At 45.5% G+C, this 25,339-nt stretch overlaps 2 protein-coding genes across 5 annotated transcripts in view; one reads left to right on the top strand and one right to left on the bottom strand.

The window, feature by feature from the left end:
- The first annotated feature begins 213 nt into the window (after positions 1–213).
- Fzd5 (frizzled class receptor 5) lies at positions 214–7,406 on the top strand. Of its 2 annotated transcripts, none has more exons than NM_001042659.1 (2): positions 214–724; positions 1,111–7,406. In NM_001042659.1, exon 2 carries the CDS (start codon positions 1,364–1,366, stop codon positions 3,119–3,121), a length of 1,758 nt encoding a protein of 585 aa, NP_001036124.1. In that variant the 5' UTR covers positions 214–724; positions 1,111–1,363; the 3' UTR covers positions 3,122–7,406. The 2 variants fall into 2 exon arrangements, with proteins under 2 accessions (NP_001036124.1, NP_073558.2); NM_022721.3 differs by having other exon boundaries at positions 214–831.
- Positions 7,407–12,317: 4,911 nt separating this feature from the next.
- Positions 12,318–25,339, bottom strand: part of Ccnyl1 (cyclin Y-like 1) — a 34,606-nt gene continuing 21,584 nt past the window's right edge. Inside the window, exons 6-10 of one of the 3 annotated variants that reach the window (NM_001097644.1) lie at positions 24,802–24,853; positions 23,276–23,395; positions 19,667–19,833; positions 16,175–16,337; positions 12,320–14,441 (exon numbers count right to left, since the gene is read on the bottom strand). In NM_001097644.1, the coding sequence (NP_001091113.1) occupies positions 14,325–14,441; positions 16,175–16,337; positions 19,667–19,833; positions 23,276–23,395; positions 24,802–24,853 (619 nt within the window). In that variant the 3' untranslated portion in view covers positions 12,320–14,324. The other 2 variants (XM_011238499.2, XM_006495953.3) reach the window with 2 other exon arrangements.

Genomic DNA, 25,339 nt, shown 5'->3' with positions numbered 1-25,339 from the left:
CGGTCCACTATTGGCCGACGCTCTTCCGCTGCCCGCTCCGGGCGGGGCCGCGGGGCGCTCGCGGAGAGGCCAGGACAGCGGGGCGGTGGGCGGGGACCCGGAGAGCGATTCGTGGGACGGCCCAGCTCGGGGCAGGGCGGGAGGGGGCGGGAGGGGCGGTCCCGGGGCGGGGCCTCCCGGCGGGCATTAGAGGCAGGTGACCCGGGCGGGGCGGGAGAGGGCAGTCAGCCTGCGGCCGCGACTTGTCCTCTGCCGTCGCGCACAGCTCGGAGCTCCCTGGAGGTGGGCGAAAGAGTGCGAGAGCGCGGGGGAGGAGCCGAGCGGGGCGCGTCCCGAGAGCGCCGCCACCGCCCCCCGGAGTCTGCTGGAGCGCGGAGCCCCCTGCAGGGGAGGCGGCGAGCGGCTGGCGGGACGCGGCGGCGGGTGCGGACTATGCAGTCCCCGCCCGACCAGCGCTGGCTGCTCGCTGTGCTGTGAGGTGGCGGGGTCCCCTCCGGCTGCCGCACCCCTCCGCGCAGTTCAAGTGCTGCCCGGCGCCCTTGCCCTTCGTCCCGGCCCCGGGACGCCGGTGGAAGGCACGGCCTGCCCCTGCCTTGCTCTGCCCGAATCATGCAGGGGGCCCCGAAGGAAGAGAAGGCGAGTGACCGGCCCGCGCCGCCCATGGTCGAGGGGCGCCCTGCTCTCTGAAACGCCCTCCACCTGCTGCCATGTGTCGCCGCCACAGGTACCTAGCTTGTCGTTAAACTTTCCCAGCTCTGGCCCGATTCGGAGTCGCGCGACTGAGGAGCCCGGCTGGTCGCAGACATCTGCCGCCCAGCAGGATCCTCCGAGGTGAGAGCCCGCGTCTTCCCAGTTCACCCGGTTCCTCTGCCCCCATCTCGGGGACTGAGCTCTCTGGCCCCAGGCACAGCCTGCAGGGCCGGGCCAGAAAAGAGAGGCGGGCGCGGGCAGTGGGGTGGAGGGGGTGGGGGCGTCTGAAGTTTGGTTCTAGGAGGAGGGGAGGAAAGGAGTTAATCTTGAGATTGGAGCTGGTTTGCGGAGACCAAGTGGTTGGCGCTCCTCTAAGAGGAGTGGTTGCGATTTTTCTTTTCCCCTACCTTCTCTTTTAAGAGTTCTGTCCTTGGAGTCGGAGCCCTAATCATCCCTCCAGCCCTATCTGGTGTGGAACTGAGTGCTGCCGGCGGAGGCAGCGCCTTCCAGAAACAGTTTATCTTTGGACGGATTTCTTTAAGAGAAAAAGAAACCAACAGGTTGCCAGCCCGGGCGTCACACTCAAGACTCCGGAGAGGGAAGCCCCGGCCGCAGATTCGTCGGCCAACGCAGACCCTCTCAGGCAGCGGGAGGCAAAGGGAAGAAGGAGACGATGGCTCGACCCGACCCGTCTGCGCCTCCCTCTCTTCTGCTGCTGTTGCTGGCGCAGCTGGTGGGCCGGGCAGCGGCCGCCTCCAAGGCCCCGGTGTGCCAGGAAATCACGGTGCCCATGTGCCGAGGCATCGGCTACAACCTGACGCACATGCCCAACCAGTTCAACCATGACACGCAGGACGAAGCAGGCCTGGAGGTGCACCAATTCTGGCCGCTTGTGGAGATCCACTGCTCACCGGACCTGCGCTTCTTCCTGTGCTCTATGTACACGCCCATCTGTTTGCCTGACTACCACAAGCCGCTACCACCGTGCCGTTCCGTGTGCGAGCGCGCCAAGGCCGGCTGCTCGCCGCTCATGCGCCAGTACGGCTTCGCCTGGCCCGAGCGCATGAGCTGCGACCGCCTCCCTGTGCTGGGCGGCGACGCCGAGGTTCTGTGTATGGATTATAACCGAAGCGAAGCCACCACCGCGTCCCCTAAGTCCTTCCCGGCCAAACCTACACTCCCAGGACCACCAGGGGCGCCATCTTCCGGGGGCGAGTGCCCCTCGGGAGGCCCATCCGTGTGCACGTGCCGCGAGCCCTTCGTGCCCATCCTGAAGGAGTCACACCCACTCTACAACAAGGTGCGCACCGGCCAAGTGCCCAACTGCGCGGTGCCCTGCTACCAGCCGTCCTTCAGCCCGGACGAGCGCACATTCGCCACCTTCTGGATTGGCCTGTGGTCTGTGCTGTGCTTCATCTCCACGTCCACCACCGTTGCCACCTTCCTCATTGACATGGAACGATTCCGCTACCCTGAGCGCCCCATCATCTTCTTGTCTGCGTGCTACCTGTGTGTGTCACTGGGATTCTTGGTGCGCCTGGTAGTGGGCCATGCCAGCGTCGCTTGCAGCCGTGAGCACAGCCACATTCACTATGAGACTACCGGCCCTGCGCTGTGCACGGTTGTCTTCCTCTTAGTCTATTTCTTTGGCATGGCCAGCTCCATCTGGTGGGTCATCCTGTCGCTCACCTGGTTCTTGGCGGCTGGCATGAAGTGGGGCAATGAAGCCATCGCAGGTTATGCACAGTACTTCCACCTTGCTGCCTGGCTCATCCCCAGTGTCAAGTCCATTACGGCGCTGGCACTGAGCTCGGTGGACGGGGACCCAGTGGCTGGCATCTGCTATGTGGGCAACCAAAACCTGAACTCACTACGAGGCTTTGTCTTGGGCCCACTGGTGCTGTACCTGTTGGTGGGCACGCTCTTCCTTCTGGCAGGCTTCGTGTCACTCTTCCGCATCCGGAGCGTCATCAAGCAGGGTGGCACTAAGACGGACAAGCTAGAGAAGCTCATGATCCGCATCGGCATCTTCACCCTGCTCTACACGGTGCCAGCCAGCATCGTGGTGGCCTGCTACCTGTATGAGCAGCACTACCGGGAGAGCTGGGAGGCAGCCCTCACCTGCGCGTGTCCGGGACCGGACGCTGGCCAGCCACGCGCCAAACCCGAGTACTGGGTGCTCATGCTCAAGTACTTCATGTGCCTGGTGGTGGGCATCACGTCGGGAGTCTGGATCTGGTCCGGCAAGACTCTGGAGTCTTGGCGGCGGTTCACCAGCCGCTGCTGCTGCAGCTCTCGGCGGGGCCACAAGAGCGGTGGCGCTATGGCCGCAGGAGACTATGCGGAGGCCAGCGCCGCGCTCACCGGCAGGACCGGGCCGCCTGGCCCCACCGCCGCATACCACAAGCAAGTGTCCCTGTCGCACGTATAGGAAGGCCTGGAGGCCGAGGCCCAGGGACAGTGCTGGAAGTTGAAGGGGGCAGTTGTTTCGCTTGGTAGCTTTGTGAAGGTCACTTCCGTTTACCTTCTTGGTGCTGATGCCCCCTCCCAGAGTGGCTTGGAGAGGAAAAGGGGGCGGTTTCAAGAGATTACCTGTCCCCAGTCTTCTACAGGGGGCTCGGCTCGCAGGGCAGTGGGTTAAGTGTATTCTAGTTTGCATTTCTTACTGCTTTCTTTAGAAGTACCTTGTTTTTAATTTATATGTATTTTAAGTTTTAACTTTGTTGCATTTTGGCAACAAAATTTACCTTTGCTTTGGGGGCTACATAATCCTCAAATTGGCATTGTAATGAGGTTACTGTTGGTTCAGGTTTTTTTGGACTGTGTGGTCTAAATTAGGAAAATATATTTCCTATACGTGTCTTTTTTTTTTTTTTTTATAAATGTGAACAGTGAAAGGCTGCTGTGAGTGGGAAGGTGTGGAGTGTGTGTGTGTGTGTGTGTGTGTGTGTGTGTTTTAAGGTAGTTTCTTCTTACAGTGCTTAAAATGTCCAGGACACTTAGAGGCCAGAGGCCATCTGCTCTTTCTGTGTCTAGCCCCCTCAAGTCCTCTGTGAAAGTAGACCATGATGTGGTTAGGACCATCCCTCACATGATAAGGTTAGAGTTTTGTGAGCCTCCTTAACCTTGCTCAGCAAGCGTTGGGCTCTTGGCAGCCGAGCTGCCATCTTTCTCATCCCCGATAGAGCCAGCCGCCCTTGTCGTGTCTTGAATAAGTTAGAGGAGGCATTATAGAGCGGACCTAAACATTTGCCTTGGAGCCTGAGGGATGGGGATTGGCTGAATGTGAATTCTGAACTAGTGAGGTGGTGAGCCTTCTGCTGGAGAGGGTGGCTCTTAAGATGCTCCAGAGAGCCCCACCCCCACCCCCCACCCCCGAGCTTTTGAGAATAAAAAATTAGGCTACAAATTTCAGTAAAAATAAATTCACTCCCTTTTTCTGGAAGTAGTTAGGACTCTTTGCTAAAGGGGGCTCTCTTTTAGATTAAAGGACAAAAAACGGATATGCTTCCAGTAATTAAAGTAAATTCCCATTGCTTCGAATCTGCGGCTCCGGCCCACCTCCTTTATCATGTTAAACAGTCCTCCTTGCTTTTCTTATTCCTCCTGGTGGAGAGTGGTGATTAGAAACCACACCCACCCACCAATGAAGTGCTCAGACTGGGGGAGGGAGGTTAGTTACCTGGGAACAAACCTTGGCTCAGGGGGAAAACAAATGGCCCTGAACTCAAGGTTTAAAGCCAGATAGATATATTCCCCAAAGCAGCTACACCATGCCCTAGTAGCCTGAAAACCAACAAGACTCCTAACTTAAGCTTTGTAATATGGGGGCTACTGTAAGTGTAAAGCCACTGCTGGAGAGACCAGGTTTCTTTCCCCCCCCTTTTGAGAGAGCCTGTATAGTGATGGACACCCCCTTACCCAGTTTCCCTGCTATTAGAAGAGTCTGTTTGCTTTCCTAATCTATTTAACTATTCATTCACTAAGAGTGTGGGGCCATTACTGGGAAGGAAATGGCAGGGCGTACCAGTGACCAAGGCAGAGCGGGGACTGAATTTAGGGATCTAAAATGGCCAAGCCACTGAAATGTCACCAAGCTTTCCTAGAGAAACAGCTGGAGTCTAGGCATCCCGATTTTCTTTTGCAGCAGCTGGGGGGTGGGTTGGGGGTAGGGAGAGTTAAGCCTGAGCCAGCTTTATGCCCCAGGGACTGAGTGGAAAAAAGCGTAGTTCCCACTGGGAATGTAAGCAGTCAGAGGGTGTTCACATTTGTAAAATACTCTGCCCTCGCTCACTGGAGTCAGAATTAGAATTTCAGTGGCTTCCACAAGACCTTGTACACCTAGATGCAGGACTCTGTGAAGGTCTTATTCCGATGCCCTTTTCCTTCCGGGAACCTCAACACACTCACTGGCTATGCACCACTTCTGTTTTTCAAATGAGGTTCTTTTCTTATCACCTTGCCCTCTTGCCTTGTTTAGCATGGTCTTCCCAGAATCTGCTGCTCCCTCCCCACCCACCCCCCCTCAGTCTGCTGTGCATAGTTAGGGTTGTTCCTCTCTCACAAAGAAAATCGAGAATTGGACATACAGTGTATCTAAAAGTTGTGGGGTGGAGCGGATGAAAGTGATTTAATTCATCTTTTTTAGAATGATTATTTTTTTCCATCTAAGCAACATGCCAAAGCTGTAAAAAAAAAGAATGATTAATAATACCCTTTGAACAATACAGCAGTTGAAGTGGGCGCAATGCTAGAGCTGGAGGCCGGGAATGCCTTTGGATGGAGCTTCAGAGGCCTGGAGTTTTCTGTCCTCTGCTCCCCTCTCCCTTACCCTTAGAGAGACAAAGCGCACCTGCTTCCCTGAAGCCAACAGGAGTTTCTAGCCAGCCCTAGGGGAGGGAAGAGGGAAGCTGCCTTCGGATGACTACCCCCTCTTCCCACCCTCTTCCCACCGCACGTTTTCCTCCACTTTGCATATCTGTACTGATAACAAGAAGCGAAATGAAAAGCCTTGGGGGAGTTCAGCAACTTGTGCACCGCCAGCCTTGTGTAGCTGAGAGGACTAGGGTTGGTCTCAGATCCAGGGCGCGTGCCTTTGGCCACCTCACTCACCTCTCAACCCCTGGGATGCTTCACAGATTAGAGAGTGAGGATTTAGGTAGTTTAAAGAAAGAAGCAGGACCTCAATGACTCCGATGGCCAGATATTAGGAAGGCTTTTTGTTTTTTAAATTTATATAATTTCCCTCCTCACATTTTGAAGTTGTCTGAGTTGGAAGAAAATCCTTTTTCTTGGTGCCTTATTGGTTTCTTCTTGCAATCCTTTTTGTCACAGTTTCCTGTGATCATTACCAGTGGCCAGGGCCAGTGTGTGTGCGCGCGCGCGCACGCTTGCCTTGTGTGCACTTGTGCGCATGTACAAGCTTAAATAATGTGCGGATGGCACTGGTTCTAAGTTGGTATTCATTAGGCTGTTCCCTCCTGGGCCAGGGCAGCACTAATCTTGACACCGGCTGCCAGGAGAAAACATCATGGATCATACACTGAACCTTAATAACAGCATCAGTGACCTGCACCGGCGAGTGTGGCTGGGAACCCCAGAGCTAGGAAGCACGGTTGTATATTTTAATGAACTGCTGCCCCTGCTAAGGAAGCTGCTTTCACTTTTGTGCTCTATCTACAGAAAGACCCAGGGGGGTAGGAGGGACAAAGCTTTGAATAAGTGCGTTCTAACACTGGCAAACAGGACTGAGCACATCACAAATCCAGGCAGGTGTGAGGTACAGCGGCTAAGAATTGTCTGCTGCCTCTCTCTGCCCTTTCTTGTCGCCAAAGTCCAATCAAGTGATCCTGGGAAAGAAACAGCCTGGCTTGGGGAGTGCGCTCAGAAGGGAAACCTAACAAGACAGTAAAGAAGGGTAGGGAAGATGTAGCTAACCTGCTTCAGACTCTCAGAGCCTTCTGGTAGTGTGGTGACAATCGCAGGATTGATTTCATCCAGGATAGTGTCTGTCTGTGGTACATAATTTTAAAAGAATATTAATTCATGTTGTTACAAACTATGTATAGTATGTATGTTTTGTGGGTGTGTATATACGTAATATATATTATATATATATATATATGAGAGAGAGAGATTTAGTGACTTTTGATACGGGTTGGTGCAGGTGAATTTATTACTGAGCCAAATGAGGCACATACCGAGTCAGCAGTTGGAGTCCAGGGCATTCAGTGCTGTGCATGGTTGGCATACATGTACAGTGCCTATCCCGTGCAGTAAGAATCACCACCGGCATGCCACATCCAGTACTCAGAACTCAGAGCCAGCAATATTTTATTTGTAGACAATCAGCTTGAATCTATAGATTTTATGACTGGCAAATGATTATAATCCTGAACCCATAACGCTCGCAAAAGGAGACCCAGAGCGTCTTGGAGAGACGTTTGGTTTGGTTTTGTGCCTGGGAGTCAGTCAGTACAACAGCAACTGTATGTGCTTATGTTAGTCTCAAGATCCTTAACTTGTTGACCTTATTATTTTGGAAATTTTTTTGTATTATATTTGTGGGAAGGTAAAATAATGATTTTAAGATTTTTATCAAATATGGAGATTAGTTATTTATGAAAAACAAAGAAATGTCTATTTTTGTTTCTTTGTTCCCAATTAATGTAGATAACTTTTTAAAATGCATTAAAGCAATGGTGAAGAAAATGTAATGGAGGCGTTGAGTCTTTCTTGTTACGGAGAAATGCATTGGTTTCCAAGAGTAACTGCGATGCAGACTCCAGCATGGTCACCACAGGTCTCAGATGTCCTGAAAGTATAAGCAACTGAATTTTCATCAGTAAAATTGACCAAACTCTAATTGCAAAAACAACTGCATATGACCATTCCCCCCTCTGTGCTTCCTGGGTTTCTCCTGTCTGTGTGGGGCTTGCTTTGTTCACTTGAAGTGGAGGGAGCTCCATTGAAGAGCAGGGGTGTGTCCCGGGTATGCTTTGTTTGATGGGTATGTGTGCATGACGCTTAGTCTGTGAGTCTAGTTTGGGGGGTGGGGGGTGGCAGCAACTCCCAGCACAGCTTATCCTTCAGGCTTCAAATACCGTGTTGAGCTTAAATAACTTTAAACCAGGAGCTGCGAGAGGACCTGGATCCATTGAGAATGACACCCCTGGATAACTTGGATGTCAGACTCTTTACTGCCTTCTACTTGTATGCTCCTGACTTGGCAAAGTTCTAGTGACTCCCTAAGGTAACCAGTACCTCATTTTGGTGTTCTCCAGTGAGTCTCAGGCATTGTGGGAAAATGTGAGAGAAAGATGGGGACTTAAGGTTTTAAATGTATAGGGAAGAAGTATAATAACGACTAACTCAATGTCAATATGATTGCAATGGACTTGAGTGTATGTGTGTGGGGGCCGGGGAGAAGCATCAGAAAGAGCAACCACGATTCCCACGCACAGGACCTCTAGTCTCCCTCTGTTCTCACGTGAGCTCTCACCCAGTGGAGAAAGGAGAGTCAGACACTGGAGAGAGGGTCCTGATATGTTGGAGGAAAAGTAGGTCCCCCAGACCATGGGCAATAAGACCCCCTCCTTTAAATGTCTCCACCAGAGTTGTTTAGTTTGTAAAGATGGAAACCATGCTGAGGAGAATGGCTGAGTGTATGGACTGAAGATACGGACAGGCTGACTGTTGGCTCGAATCCCAGCTCAACCTGTTAGTATTTCAGATTTATCATTTGTGTCACATAAAATAAATGAATCAGTTTATCATTTGTGAAAAGGAGAGAAAAGTCGTACTTATATTTGGTGGTTCAGAATATTTAAATGGTTAGATCTAGGGGATTTTAATGGAAAGCCAGGAGTCCTCAGCTGTCCCTGGTGTGTGGTGAGGAGGAATAGAGGAGTGCTTTCACAGAGTCTGCATGAGAACCAGCTGGGGCTCTGCCTGCGAAATGCATTCCAGGGATCTGAGATTTAGTTGGCCCTGGGACTTTAGTGGGTTTCAGATTTTTTAATAAAAAGTCCCCCCCCCCCCCCAAAATTGTTTCTCTGTTTAGTCCTGGCTGTCCTGGAACTCACTTTGTAGACCAGGCTGGCCTAGAACTCAGAAATTCGCCTGCCTCCCAAGTGCCCGGATTAAAGCCCCCCCCCCCCCCAATTAAAAAGGTATTTAAACTTGGGAAATTTTCTCCCCATTTTTTTTTTTTTTAATTCTTGGATAATTAAGAGTTCTTGTTTTCCCTTTACCCATTTCCCTAATGCAAATAATCTTGTTTTGCTTTGTTTTTGTTTTTGAGACAGGGTCTCTAGCTGCCTGTAGCTCTACCTGTTCTGGAATTATGGCCTCAAAACTCAAGAGATCCACCAGCCTCTGCCTCCAGAGTGCTGGGATCAAAGGTGTGTCTTAACCATCTTACAACTAAAAAAGTCAACGGGAACTCTAGACTTCATCAGATTTCCCACTACTGTTCTGGGATCCAGAGTTCATGATACCATATTGCATTCAGAGAGAGCACATTGCTCATGGACAAGCTGCTGGAAGGTGATTTGATGACCCTATCTTGAGAAATAGTGGGACATGGAAAGGATCGCACTGAGTCCAAGTAGTGGAATTGCTAAGCACTATTGAGTTTGGAGGCAGCTGTTCTGGGGAACTTGGATGGGCTGGCACAGGTGAGCTATGGAGGCAGCCTGAAAGCCTGCGCTTCTTTGAACCTGGCATCAGTGGAGGGCTTTTATATAGTAACCAGCATGAAGTGTGTTGTATTGGGCATTAGTCAAAAGGATTACAGGTGACAAAGCTGGAATAGTCTATTGCAACAGACTCTCCGGGCTTTGAGCCCTGAGGACGGGGTAGGGGAAATGGAGGAATTAGTTCTAGAGAACTAACCATTGGGATTACAGGTGGTTTGTAGACTTGAAGGGTAAGGAAATGAAGCAGCAGGGTTGTTTTTAATCGATCATACTCCCCTAGGTATCTTTTCAAGTCCTCGGAAACATCGTATTTGGTATCTTGCCGTGGCTCTTAAGTTCTGGGACTACCACTGCATTTCCTTGATCACACCGAAACGGCCCAGTTTTTACGGCCGTTCTAAGGCTAGGTGTTTTTAAATCTTTTAAAGATCTGAACTTTTCCCTTTTAAAAAGAATGTTAATTTCTCACTGGATTTAGGATTCTTCTTCTATATAATGTAACAGCCCCAGTGGTCCTTTTTGCACACTGAAGAGCTCAACCCACAGGGTGGGATTCCTAAAAGGTTATTTCAAAGCAAGAACATGTTCTCTTACTGGCAAACCCACTTAAAATGGTTGAGTGAAAAGAGCCCACAAAACCAAGGTTACTCTCATGCACTAGGGGAAATGGCCCTATTCTATCCTTTGTGACATTTGCTGGCAGAGTCGGGACTCCAGGTAGGTTAAGTGGCTTGTAGTTAAACCAGAAATAATCTTATGCTGGACTTAAAGTGATGGATGCTAGATTCACAGTCTGCACAGAAACTAGTCCTTTATACCTTGGGATATTTCTCTGCTGAGATCTTCCTTTCTAAATACTATGTTAAGAATGCAGCTTCTGGGTGAAGGGAGAGGCAGGCAAACCAGTCATTTTAAAGGTGGCTGAAGCTGGGTTGCAAAAGGTTTTAGCTGGCCTGCATAGCTTAGTTTATGAAAACCCTGCCTAACCTGATATTTTTAGTACTGAAGGACACCTTCGAACCAGGGAATACTGTATTTAGGGATACAAGAAACTAAGCTGAGCTGCCAGAAAAACAAAGGTCTGTGTTGTTGAACTAAAAACAAAACAGGAAATGTGAAAGGGTGGTCTGAGTTGGAATCTGTTACAAAGAAATGTAGCAGTGATCGGGCAGGACTACTTTTCAACCTGCGAAAATGGTAGTTATACTGGCATCAAACTCAAACATGCACTTCAGAGTTTTGTCTTTTGTGTATAATGAAATTGTCATACCCCAGTGAGAACTCTGAGGTCAGTGTGGTGGCACAGGCCTTTAAACTCAGCAATCTGGAGGCAGAGACAGGAGAATTTCTGAGTCTAAGGCCAAACTGATCTACTTGAGAGTTCCAGGCCAGTCAGACCTGCATAGTGAGACACTGAAAAAATAATAAGTTGAACTCTAAGTTAGAGGTTAAAAACAAAAACCAAGCAGACCACCACCACCTACCCTCTAAAACACAAAACCAAAACTGATGAGTCCAGTCAGATGTTTCCTTTTGTAATCTTTTCAAAGTACAGAACCCCGAGAAGAGATAGGTAAGCATCCTACTTGTGATTTGGCTCCCAAGCTTCGTTTTCAGAGACCCACCCTCTTTGAGTGACATTTACATTCTCAGTTGATCCAACTTCCTATTTATTAAAATGACTCATATCCTAGCGTCTGGAACGAAGAAGAAAAAATAATTCTCTGTGACATTCCTGATGCCAACTTATCCAAAGTGGCAGCAACATGTCCCTAGTCCCTCTTACAGATCACGAACATCATCTGACCACTCAGCATTTCGACATATAAATCCTTCTAACATTATTAACTTGTGTACATGTGTGTTTGTGCCCGAGGTCAGAAGCATGTCAGACTCCCTGGATGTGGGGTTACTGGCAGCCATTAGGTGCTTGATGTAGTATTGGAATTGATCTCAGGTTCTCTGCAAGAGCAACGCACGCTCTTAACCATTTACTTATGACAGGTTTTCCCTTCCCAAATTGTCAGTTCAATTATCCTACGTCAAGAACAAAGTGATCCGTCGTAGAAGATCTAAGTTCACACACTGGAAAGATGAATGTGTATGTGGCATGTGCAGGGTTTAGCAACAATTGCTGAAGCTGACTGGCTCTTTCTTCAGGAACCTCACTGAGGAGTCAGGGTGGGGTGGATTCAAGATTTCCAGACCTGCCCACAATACAAAATTAAAAGTCCCTGTCTCAAAACAAAACCAAAACCCCTTAGGTTGATTGGGTTTGTCCCTCCTGAAATGGACACCTGAAACATGTTAAGCTTCATGTAACATGCTTTAAGTAACCCCAGTTCAAATCCCCCTAGTTCTGCTTTACTCCCTGGAAAATGTTCTAATTTGATACCATTCTAGCCACATTCTCTTTGGTGTTGCATCCATAATTTCATCTTCTACTGTGATTCTTCCTGATTCACAATGACGGACTACTCAAATGAGCTATTTCTGCATGATATTACTAAATACGGTGGCTAGACAGACTCCTAGTATAATACACTATCTTCAGGCAGAACACATTCCTAAGCCAGTGGTTCCCAGCCTGTGGGTTGTGATCCCTTTTGGGGTAGGGGTTGGGGTGGAACAACCTTTCACAGGGGTTCTCAGATATTTTCATTACAATTCATACGTTTGCAAATTTAGTCATGAAGTAGCAACACAAATAACCTAGTGTTCAGGGATCGGCACAACACAAGGAACTGTATTAAGGGTCTCAGCATTAGGAAGGCCGAGGAGCACAATTACTCCTGAACTAGTGACAGGAATCAGATGACAGGAATCAGAACAGATTGGTGAGTATGTGAAAGCTTTCACGACCAAGGTAAACACAAGTTCTAGAGATAATGCCCTGTGGACAGACAAGTAGTACAAACACACTCGCCATATTTTAATTAAAATAGAATTTATTAGCTTTTAATATAAACATGAGAAAGAAAAACCACGTTAAGTTGTAGCATTCTTTTCAAAATAAAACTGCAATCAATACTTGAATCTCTAAGCTCTGAACTCCATAAACAATGTTTTTTGAGGTGGTAGATTGTAATATTTCATACATCCTTCCGTAACACTTATGTCTGTCCCTTGAAAGTGATGAGCCTGGCAGCACTGACGAGCATGGGAAGCATTGCAGCCTCAAGAGGAAGTATTCGTGGCCCACAAAAGGCTTTTTAGGTAAGACTCCCAAGGTTAGATGTGAGAAGAAATAGAATGCACATAGTTGTAGGATGCAAATCTTTTATTATTTCAGCTTTAGCTGCTACTGCCATCCCTTTCCCAGTCTTCGCTCCCTGCCGTTGAAAGCCGGTGCATAGGCCTGCAAGGATGCGGCTTGAGAGAGACCTGCACCCAGGAGAGCGCGCAGGGTTTTAATTGCTCATTTCACCTGCTGTTTGAGGATCTGATTTCTTTTGATTTGTTCCATGTGAGTTACCACCACTTTAATAGCCTCCCTTGACTGAGCGTAAAGACACTTAGGTGATCAAAGCGGCTAGAGCCCAGCCTGGCAAAGAACACTTGAGAACAGAGTGCTTCCATGGAAAGGCACGGCAGCTCCCACAGCTCCACGTAGTTGTCAGCTCTGATGCCTTACAATCACAAACGCTACAAAACTAATGAAACATTATTTGAAAGTTTTAAGTCACCTTTCCCTTCAACTTAATTTCCCACATTTGGAATATTTTTGGTTTACGGTTATAACTGAGAAACAATAAAATTAAATTAGCTTCAAATTGGTAAAATTAAAACTTTCAAATGATGTTTTGTGCAAGTTTGTGGCTTCTGTTGCAGTGTCCCCAGAGAGCCCACAGGGCAGTAAGTGTGAAGCAATCACTAATTTTGGGGACCCCTTGTATTTTACTATGGGATCATGTTCACTGACCTGCTATGTTGTTGGCATTATGAAGCATCTTTAATACACTTGTTTAACACACGAGAGAGAAGAGATCAGAGGATGAGAAGCACCATTAGTAGTGAACAGGAAATGAACGCAGCGTGGACGCAACAGAAGTGGTCAGCACAGGACACTCTCTCTCTATGGCTCCAAACACACCAAAATGCCAGCAAGCAGCGCTTACGAACAACGTGAATGGCGAGTGTTTCCAGCAGCTTTCTGGTAATTTAAACTGATTGCCAGTAATGACTAGCAGCTCTGATGATACAGTGAGAGAACCTTTAATACCTAATGAGGCTACAATCTGCTCCTAGGTGGTTTCATGAGTGTTAAGAATCCTGTTTGGGGCTGAGGAGTGTTGCTCAGTGGTCAAATGCTTACCAAGCACTTGCTAGGTCTTCAATTTGATTCCCAGCACCACAAAAATGGAGAAGGATTCTCATGTTTTAATGGTAATACTGAAATGCATCAATTCTAAAAGCATATGCAGCAGTTGGGTGGGGCAGGGGCAAGAAAAACCAAAGTTATATGGTTAGTGTCTTTAAAGTCTAAAAATCTGAGCCAGGCATGGTAATCCCAGCATTTGGGAGGTAGAGGCAGGAAGATAGGAGTTCAAGGACAGCCTCAATCGTATACTTAGTTTGAGGCCAGCCCAGGCTATGTAAGACCCTGTCTCAAACAAAAGTCTAAACATTGAAACAATGTAAAAACCTCGCATATTTCACAGCCATTGGCCTACATGGTAAGCACGATCTGTGGTCAGCGCTGTTGCTGTGGAGTGGTTTCTGTAACCGTTTACATTACAAAGGACAGAGAGCTGTTGCTTTGACAAGGTCCCATTCTTTCCTATGGAGTCAGCAGTCACTGTCCAGAGTCTCTTGAATCCGAGGTCTTCCCATCCCGTGGAGTCCCACCTCTGCTGCTCTCTGATCAGGAGAGGTGCTGTTGCTCCAGCCTGTCTATGAGGAGTCCCTGGTGTTCTTACTCCTCGAGTCTCTCTCTTAAGAGAGGATGGCATTAGAGCGCTGAATACCAATGAAATTATCAGCGCTTAAAGATCTTCTCATAGCAGCTCTACACAAGTCTTTGTATTTGTCTTCACACAATCTTGAAATGGCCTAGAAAAGGGAATCAAACAACAGAGAGGTTTGAAAAGGAATGCAACTTTAAGGAAACAAAATAAAAAGCAACACAAACTACTCCAAGGAGCAGGCGAGGACCTCCTGGTATACTAAGCCATCCTTTAGATTCTTAACAAATGCAGCCACATGAGGTATCTGAAGAGAAGGGCAACAGTGCTGTCTTGCGGAAGGTACTTCCAGCTACTGACTAATCTTTCCAGAGTCCTGACTCAAATGCCTATTAAAGGGCAACTTTATTAAGTTACGGGAGAGACACCCCTGTCCTGAGAGTAAAATGCTGGCAGTGCACGCAGAACTCGAGTTTGCATTCCCTGGCATGGATGGAAGGGGCCAGGCACAGTGGCATATGCCTGTTTTCCCAGTGCTAGGCAGTGGTGATAGGAGAAGCCCAGGACCTCAATGGTCTGTCTAGCAACTGGTGAGCTCCAGATTCAATGAGAGACCTTATTTTAAATTGTAAATGAAGAGTGAGTCAGGAAGCCACCTATGCCAGCTGCAGATACATGTACCACGCACAGTTCTCAAAGACACAGAAGATGATCTGACAGGTTTTTACATCATCATCATGTTACTTGTGTAACCGTTTTTTTTAAACAGCACACACCTGTGCAGACATAATTAGTATTTACTCACTTTTCATTAGTCTAAAAACAAGGCTAACAAGGTGGGCAAATGCTGTATGCGATGGCAGGAGTCTAATGACTGAAGCATTTATAAAGTTGTTATTTCACTAGCACATTTAATAGTAGAAAAACATTCTAAATTACTAAGGGCCTTAAGGAGTTCCATTCTAAAGTATGTGAATCGGTATGACTTATTTACTGATTTTTATTAGTTTCTATTATTTCTAATTTAAATTTATTAAAAATTTTAAGCCAGAAATATCACCTTGCCTTATATAAGATACCACTTTCATTTTTAAAACATTTTTATTTATGATTGTGGTAGGGAGGAGGGGGAGGGCTACTCATGGATATCTGAAGGTGCTTGATCCATCTCTTAGAGCTGGAGTCCCACAATCGTGAAGCACTGGATGTGACTGCTGGTATTTGAACTCAGATCCTCTAGAAGAACAGGAAGCACTTTTCAATCTCTGAGCCAGCTCTCTGGCCCCATTACCACTCTTAACAAAGGTCTCAGTTGAGCCCCTAATGCTAATACAGTCATGGTATCTAAACCCTGACAATTTGTCAACTGAGTGAAATGAAGCAGAGTTGTGATTAAGGGTATAATTTCAAGAAGTTTCAAGAAGGGTTTTGTGGGAATACAGAGCTTAAATATGGAACAATTATTTTTATTTTATGTGCATTGGTATTTTGCCTGCATGCATATCTGTGTGAGAATGTCAGATCTTGGAATTAAAAGACAGTTAGCTGTGAGCTGCCACGTGGTACTAGGAATTGAACCCCAGGACCTCTGGACGTGCATTCAATACTCTTAACTGCTGAGCCATCTCTCCAACCCCATCAATAGGGAAACTATTAAAACTACATTACATTTGATTAAAATGACTCTGAATTATGATCAGAGGCGGCAATATTTACCTCTCTATATAATGTAGATACTTGGAGAAACCATAAAAGGCCCAGAAAATACGATGCCAAAGAGATAATGCCCTCTTCAATGTGTTAGTTTAAAGCTTTCCATTGTCTCCACAGATGCTGGCCAGGTGGCTGGAAGGAAACCCCACTTAGTGAACACAGCCTTACCTCTAGGTTCTGTGCTCTTTCTTTGCTGAGAGGAGCAAACAGAAAATTCAGGTTGTTGTCATCTGCTAAGGAGCGAAGGTCAAAGTAGTATTTGGCATAAACACTGGCAGGAACATTAATATTAAACTGGAGTAGCTCCAAGAAATGCCTTTCCATCTCATTCCTGGAGGAGGAGAAACATATCAAAACTCACACAGGACAATTTTAGTCAACTGGGCTATCTTCAAAAGTATCATTCAGAGCTTCTAGGATTGTTCTAAATTCTATTTTGGAACACGTGAAGACTACCCAGCTGGATTAAAATACTAATGTTCAAATAAGGTTCAGCTATTTGTGGTCCTTTCCACATCCCAGCGCTCTTGGGTTTGGGCGGAGGGGAAGGGTCCAGCCCTCTCATGCATCTGTGCTGCTGACTTGCAGGCTCATTCTTCAGAGTTCCATTAGTGCAGCTGTACGATTCATGCTTCGTGCTCACTCACAAGGCCTGCTATAGTGAGCAGATGAAAGGAATGATGTATGCTGTTTATTAGCTCTGAAGAACTTGCAGACATTTTCACCGGGCTGATAACAGGAAGGGGCTTATTGAAGTAGAGAAGCGCCAACAAAAGGAGTGGGCACATCACCACGGCAACAAATGGATCCATCGAGAGCTACGCTATTATCTCTGAGGGGGAAAAACTCTTGAGGCAACAAGGATTCATCTCAAATAAATAAATAAATAAATACATAAGCTACACTGGATGGGAAAGGCAATCCCTTCCCCCTGCCCCAGCACATAAGGCTATGTCAAAAGGGCATAATCCAAGTTTCTGCTCACCTTAATACTGCACTAAGGTGACAAACTCTTAATATGACAGTCAAGACACTCATTTTAAATTCTGGAAAGCAGAGAAATCAAAGGCAGATGTCCTGGCTACACTAAACCCACTTTAGTATACTACACCTAGTAGAGAACTGGACAAACAAATCTGGTTCCTGTGCAGAGAATAAGAACTGCAAGCATTTGCTGCCCTACCTGGGACACAGACACAGAGGAAAGAGCTTAGTAAAGTGGGAAATGTGGTCTAGGAGGAGACGGGGTGATAATTGTAGCTCTGTGACCGTGCTAAGCCTTACTCAACATAAAATGAGAGTACACCTGAACAGTCACAATCCTCTCTAGAAATTATAAATACTTAAGCAAACATGACCGAAGCTTATCTTAGAACATACTTAGTTTATTGGTTCTAAGTTTTTAATTTTTTTCCTTTTTCTTTCTTTTCTCTTCTTTTTTTTTTCTAAGTGCCTCAAAAAGTATTTCTATATGGACAGTAGAAAATATGGTTTTCTCATTTACTGAAATTAAAGCTAAACAGCTTACTTCCAAATTAATTTCCTGTTCATATGGCAATAAGCCTATAGAAATGTAAATCAGATAATGTTTTGATAATCAGGTAATCAAGACTTAATTTGCTACTGGAACAAACATACTTCACTATCCCTTTTATATTTTCTCTACTAATACATTTTAACTGTGTTAAAATACAGCCCTTCACAGGATTAGCATGTCTATTAATAGAGGTTTAATCACTGAAGAAAAGCACTATGCCAACAGAATATGCACCTTCTGGGTTTTCCACATGCCTGAATGACGTGCCATTTACAGGCACAGCACATTTTCTGAGCAGCAGCTGCTGAGTTAACTTATTCTTTTGAACAGAAATACATTATAACAAAACATATACATGGTGGAAAGTTTAAAGAAAAATATGATAGACACACATTTTTAACAACAGCGGGGGAAGGAGACAAATGTGTATTAACCTTGTTGTCATGCTCTTTGGTTAGCAGAGATCATAAACAAAAGGCGACTGTTAGGAACATGGCTCCTGGTGTTTCTCTGTTCAGTACAAAAGGTTTGTGAGGACCAGAGCCTCAGCCCTGCCACCACTGCTCCTGCAGTGGATTCATGTCTGGGAAATCTAAACATTTTTCTAAATCTTTTCTGATCTTATAACTACAACCAGAGTCCCTGGTATCTGAGTTTAAGTTTTGAGACATTTTCAGCTATCACGTGTGGTGTGTATGATTATTTTCGGCTGTCACGAGTGGCATATGATTACACATCTTGCGTTTTCCCAGGAGCCAGTCTGAAGAGGACTGACACAGTAACCAGTCACTCTGGCCTCGCAAGTGTCTGTTTATTTCAGATTCTTTTGTTGTCACATCCTCTGCTAAGATGGCTACCAGTGCAGTAACCACTTATGAACAGTCATTTTCACCAAACATTCCAGTTGCTGCCACTGGTTCCTTAGTTACTTCAGTTATAAACAGTTTAGTAATTTTGACTGACATCCTACCTACAGAAATGGGTAACTTCTATTACCCTCATACCTTCATCTTCCTATGATGTTCACTATAATCAAGGAGTTTCTTCCTAACTACAAGATTTCTTGAGTGCTATCCACAAAGTGACATCTTCAGTGTCAAGTGGGCACTTTCAGAGTTTGCTGGAAACCTCCCCTGTGTGCATCCTGCTTGCACACACAGCCTTGTCCATTACAGCATGAAGCCCATGCTAGTGGCCATCACTAAGGCTATGCTCTCAGTGAGCTTGGGGCCTGCAGAGCGCTGCTGTAACTGGGCAAGTGCTGAGTGTCCTCATAACCCAGTGAAACCTCTGAGCTGCTTCTAGGACTGCCTGAGAGGAATCCTGGAGCTTCCTGGCTCATGAGACCATTTCTAAAAACAAACTCTCCACATGCAGAGTAAAACTTTTACTTTTGTACCTCACAGTTTCTGTTATAAATGCTCAGATTAAAAGTGGGGACAGCAAGAGTAAATAGACAATGAATGACTCAGCCTCAAGCTAAACCTTACAGAAGACTAGATGCTCTGAGACATCAACACAGGCAGATCCTTTCAAAAGCCCCTTAAAAGGGGAGGAGGCTTTTAAAAAGTAATAGCATATATACTGTACTATGCTGTCCTTGCAAAGGTCACCAAAACCAACAAGAAAAATAATTTATCAAGCATATTATTAAACATATTATAACAAGACCTACCAATTAATGATGGAAGCTATGAACTGCTGTAAAGTTAGAGATAAGAATGTAGTTTTATGACTATTTCCACTGCTTAAGTAGCTGCTTAGTTAACTTATTCTTTTGAACAGAAATACAATATAACAAAACACATACATGGTGGAAAGTTTTAAGAACTTTAAACAAGACTGGGCGGAGGTGGCACACGCCTTTAATCCCAGCACTCGGGAGGCAGAGTCAGGTGAATTTCTGAGTTCGAGGCCAGCCTGGTCTACAGAGTGAGCTCCAGGACAGCTAAGGCTATACAGAGAAAAACCCTGTCTTGGAAAACAAACAAAAAAGAACTTTAAACAAGAGTTTTAAACAGCCTTTAAAAACATTCTTTAAGTTTTATGTAAAACTTTATAGTAGCAAATTAAGAGTACTAGAAAAATGGTTCTGAAAGCATTCCAAAACCTTATATACTCACATGTCCTCAACCGTAATGTCCTTGAGGATCTGGCAGTAGTCTACATTCCATACAGCCTGGTCATCCCAAACCTTGGAGGCAAGAAGAATGGCTCCCAGAACAATTCTTTTCCAGTTGGTGGGACAAATGTCGATCTCAGCATAAGTTAGGAGCCTCTCTAAGTAAACCTGAGGAATAGAGAGCTGAGCTTTAGTTCATGGTGTGTGCTGAATGTGTGGATGACAGGCCTCCTCTGTGCTTCCCTAGGCAGGTCTTCAGAGACTCTGCTCTACCTAAGCAAGAGGCTAGATCTAAAGCTGCCCACTCGGCCCATTCATCAGAACAAGGACTGTCACTAGTTAAGGGCATCCTGAAGAGTGAGTGATACTGGTGTCATTTTCATGCTTGCAGAGCAGCAAACAGGCTCAGTGCAGATTCAGGCTGTTCATTAAACCCAAGTTTCTCACATGTAATTTTACAGGCATGCTAATGCTGGGCTTAAGTGTATAAAAACCAAGCTACCCTGAGATTATTTAAACCTTTCCCAGTTCACAGTAACCCTGTGTGGAACTAGGACAAGAGAGCCTCCCAGTGGCTGCTGGGTAGAGCAGCATCACAGGCACTGTGCCATCACAGAGCCACCTGCACCTAAGGATGGTCCTTTACACAGTCATTTCCCCTTCTCTGCTCTCACTTCCTAAAAGCCATTTTCTCTCTTACATAATCTGAAATTTCATTAATTCCCTTGCCTTTAATCACTGCACAGACTGAAGCAGGCAGATCATGAGTGTTTGCTTTGTTAGACAGGGTATCACTATACATACAGCTCAGGCTGGCCCTGAACTCCTGTTATGACTGTTTTCTGACGCGGTTTTAAATCTCCTCTAGATTAGTGACCACCCTAGAGACAATGCAAGTGCTATGCTAATGCAAACAGTCCCGTTTGGAGGACGGCAAGAGAAGCTCCCCAACAAGTATTTATGATCTTTAATTGGTAGAAACTAGATGTCAAGTTCAGCTGTGGAAGGCAGCCCATATATGGTATGAAGTGCTTTTTATCAAGATAAAAAAGGCAAAAAAGGAATTTACTTGTAAGAGATAATCACTATTTTTTTAAGGTCATTAGACTAACGGCTCAGATTTCGTAATGTTCTTCAAACTCAATTTTTTTTTCCCAAACACAAATGTCTGCCAAATATGACACGTTCTCTATGAGTTTATCCTCCAGCCCCCATACTTGGAACTCTCAACTATCTGAGGAATGAATCTTTCTCTCAGGACACCCCGGCTGTTCCAGAAGTAGTCAGAGAGCAGTGGCGCACTGGCAAACCGTGGCTGCCCTTACTGACAGGTATGGTAGGTCCTGGTCCTCAGTAACACTTGTCCTGTGTCACTGCAAGAGAGGACTTGGTTTTCTTCAAACCAAAGCCAACTCTTGTGTTTTGTGGGTCTGGCTCCATTCCACTGTGCACAGCATCTCAGCCAGAGATTAGTTCAATGTCAATGTCTGGTTGCTCTGTTCAGCTCAGCTCAGCAGCAGATCACGAACATGCCAGCCCACCTCCAGCCAACCACTTAGTGCACCCACTTGTTTCTGTCTCTGGCTGCTATCACTATTCTGAAACAGCTCTTGCCAAGCCATTCATCAGTGCCTTCACTTAGAGATTCAGACCTCTTTACCTCTCCACCTGCCTGGTTGTAGAAGCTTAAACTCTGTTATCCTTCTCCAGTCTGCAAGCAACACCTGTCTGTTATTGGCAATCTAACAAATCTCTATCCTGGGCATTTTTCACTGCTTGCACATACCATTGTACAGCTTCCTAACGTTCTACTTGCCTCTCTTCTGACCTCCAATTATAGTCTATCTCTCCAAAAACAGGTAGAAAAGCCTCCTAAATTAATGTCACTTTCCCCATGCTCAAGACTTAGCAATAGTCACTAACCAACCTGGAACCTCCCTCCCTGTGAGACTGACCCCTAATTTCCCTTAGTCCTTACTCCCCCCACATGGCCATCCTACTTTCCTTGAGTACATGGAATGTTCTTTCATCACAGACTTACCCAGAGGATCTCCATCTCACTAATGCTGCGACCCTTTAATGCAGGACCCATAACCATAAAACTGTTTTTGCTGCTACTTGATAACTCTAATTTTGCTATTGTTATGAATCATAATATAAAATATTTTTGGAGATAGAAGAGGTCACGACCCAAAAGTTGAAAATCATTGGTCTGGCACTGCTCCACTGCCTATAACACCTAAGCTTCTTGCTTCCTCTTTGCAGTTAGGCTGCTGTTTAAATGCCACTTCTCTAAGGAGGTATTCTGCTCATTTATCTAAAACAAAAACTCTCCAGTTGTTTTTACCATGCTTAATTTTCATGGCTAAAAGCAACTATCTGCAAAAACACCCGTGGTCTTCCTTACCAGGACATCATCTCAAGGCAAGACTTCCATCTCATGTGCTCGCTCTCACATTCTTTCTCTCTCTCTCCTCTCTCTCTCTCTCTCTTTCTCTCTCTCTCCCACCCTCCCTCCCTCTCCCCTCCCTCTGCCTGGTGCTACAACAGAGGTGTGGAGCGCTTGAGGCCTCTTTCAGCATTTGCCTGGTGGGAGTGCCTTACCATTGTGGGAGTGTCTTATCTTGCCTTCTATTACTCATTCCTGCATTTCCTCCTCCCCAGTAGACTTGTCTCTCAAACACTGAAGATAGATCTGTGAGGGCTGGCTGCCTATTTTCATTGCTAATGTTCTCTGCACTTCAACAAATATTTTTAATTCTTTACTTCTGACTCAAATTCACTCTGCAGTCTTGGCTATTCACTGGCCAGGCAGGGCCATTCTGTTCTTCCAGGAATGCAGCTTCCCTCACTAACAAGGACCTTGCCACCTCTCTTTCCAACCCAATTTCACAGCACTGGTGCCCACAGGGCGATTCTGCTCATGAACACAGCACATGGCTTCTTCTGAGTCTAACTGATGGTAAAGGAGGAGGTAGTCACCTTTCCTCAGGGCCAAGCATCTGACTTATCTCCGTGCATCTGTTGTAGGGGCAGTGAAATCCTAAATGCTACAATAACATGCACTATGTGAAACAATAGTCTTACTACAGGCCTTCTCAATGGATAACATAAAGGCAAGCATATACCTGTAGCTTAGCAAGTTCACAAAGCCACTCTAAGAACTACTGTACTATAATCCTGGGCAACTTCATAGGCAGAAATAAGTCATCAGCAGAGGTAGATTAACACCCATCATCCAAGGGTCAGAGAACTAGACAGTGATCCAGCATAGCATACAACAGAAGGCCCTGAGGAACACAGCCTGGCATGAACCTTAAACTTCAGCAAATCAGACTGGTGAACCACCTGCGCTTGTTACTGCTTTCCCCTCCTGCCCCATCAACATGCCCATATATGTGTACTGAGGCATGATGGGAGAACTCTCTTACTGCCTTTAATAGCAATTTTTTTTTTTTGTAATAAAGGCAATGTAACATTTTTAAACCATAAAGGCTGTTAAATTAACAGTCATTCCTTCAGAAGGTTCTTATTAAAGGTTTTATGATCATTTCAGGGATTAAACATATCTGGGTACAAGCTTTTTAATGAAGCTTGGCAGGAAGCTTACCAACGTCACTATTGCACATTCCGCTGTCAGCTGTGCAGCACTAAAAAGTGTACGAACAAATCTGTAAATAAATTTGTGTTCAGGGTCATGCTTAAAGTACTCCTCTGGAACTTTCTCTCTCTGAAAGAAAAATAAATGAATAAATAAATATTGACTGAAGGAAATCTTTTAAGTATTCTTAAAAATACTTGAGTCTGTCTCCACATTGTGCTCACCTGTTCCTTAAGATAATTTCAATTGGGTAGAATGATTGTGTACATTTGTATAACTATGTGTATGGGCATGCACAGCCACAGTGCACACACGAGGTCAAAGGGCAACTTTGAGAGTTGGTCCTTTCCCTTTACAATACTGGGGGTCAAGCACAGACCCTCAGGCTTGGCAGCAAGTGCTTCACCTGCTGAGCCATCTTGTTTGTATGCTTGTCTTGAGACTTCCTCCTGAGTGCAGAGGTTAAGAGTGTGTGTCACCATGCCCAGTGACTTTCATTGTGCTTTCAATATAAAGAGTGTGGCATCTTATGGCAATTGGCAAGAATGACCTTTTCAGGCAATGATGAACTAAATACATAATACCAGTTCCGTAAACCATCAGTGTGTAATACTACAGCCATCTTAGATGAAGTACTCTACAATTTTTGCAGAACAAAATCACCTAATACATATTTGAGGATGTACCCACTGTTAAGCAATCTATGGCTATACTACAACTATTCATACCCACCCATCCTTTATAAAAGGACACACGACCACAAGCACAGGAATGTCAGATATACCCTTCCATTCTCCTACCCAGGTTTTTTTTTTTTTTTTTTTTTAATCCTGAAATCATACTGATCTTAAAAGTGTCACAGGGGTGACAGCTGTTTGCAATATACTTTGGGGGAAAAAAAAACCCAAAATATTTTTAGTTTCCTATAACCATAGGCTCTTCTTAACATTGTCCATATAACAGCCAACAGTATGTGTGTCAAGTATCAAGACTGGCCAGCATATGTCTGGTGAAGTGACTTCTTAAATTTTTACAGGTTCGACTGACTGGTTGTTTTCAAGTTAGGGCCTTACTAGGTTGCTCTTATTACTAGGTTGCTCTTATTACTAGGTTGCTCTTAATACTAGGTTGCTCTTAATAGGTAGACTGTCTTTCAAATCACTAGTCAGCCTTCAAGGTACTGAAATTACAGATAGACCCATTTTAACTAATTTAAAGTTTCCTTATTTCCCTTTTTTTAAAACATATTTGTTGAATTTGTTTACAGATATTTATATTGCTTGATGTTACTTAAAGATTATCTTTTGAAAAGCTGAATTTTCTATTATTTAAGACAATACACTTATTTCCCTTGGCTCACTACTTAAGCAAAGCATCAAGGCAATTGTTACTTTATCATAGCCACGGCACACTCCTAACTCAAGCTAGAGGGACTAATTTTCTCACAGTAATCAGCTACATAACACGCAGACAGAAACAAAACACAATTCTAGGAAAGAAAAATATAATTTTAAGAAAAGCAAACAGATACTTACTGTGAGAGGATGTGACCGCTCATCAAAAATGTCCAGGGATCTATTTGCATCTCTGTAAAATGTAACAATACAGGACGTTAGTAGTGTCTTAGTTAACAACTGCTAGATGTAGGGTGAGGCCGACGGGGGAGGCCAACCTTTAACAAGGCAAGCGGTTCTTCCTGGGTTTAGCCAGCGCTGCGGCACCTTTGCTATGAGTGCTTGCGAAGCACTGACACGCTTAGCAGTGCCGATAAGCACGTTATCCTTCCTCCTCATAAAGGCAGCAGTGGACATGAAGAACTTAGAACTTTGATCAATGTGAACAACATTTAAATTTCACAAGTTTCTGCCTTTCTTTAATTCTCTGATTGTTATATGTTTAAGATATACACTTGCTTCTTATAAAGAGTATTAATTAAAACGTCGCTGCCCCCCTTTTTTAAAACACACAATGGTGTGTGTGTAAAAGTTCATCAAACAAATAAAGTGCACTCATTTAAGCACTGCTTCTCTGAGGTCGTGGACTCAGGAGAGTCCCTGAGCCGGAGGCACACGG

The sequence above is a fragment of the Mus musculus genome, chromosome 1 (assembly GCF_000001635.26).
Source record: "Mus musculus strain C57BL/6J chromosome 1, GRCm38.p6 C57BL/6J".
Classification (NCBI taxonomy): Eukaryota; Metazoa; Chordata; class Mammalia; order Rodentia; family Muridae; genus Mus; species Mus musculus.
The sequence above is the reverse complement of the archived record's forward strand: the minus strand, read 5'-3'. Positions and strand labels throughout refer to the sequence as shown.

Bases quoted from the DNA above. Each gene is read 5' to 3' on its own strand.
- Fzd5 (NM_001042659.1), top strand. From the start codon at position 1,364: ATGGCTCGACCCGACCCGTCTGCGCCTCCCTCTCTTCTGCTGCTGTTG.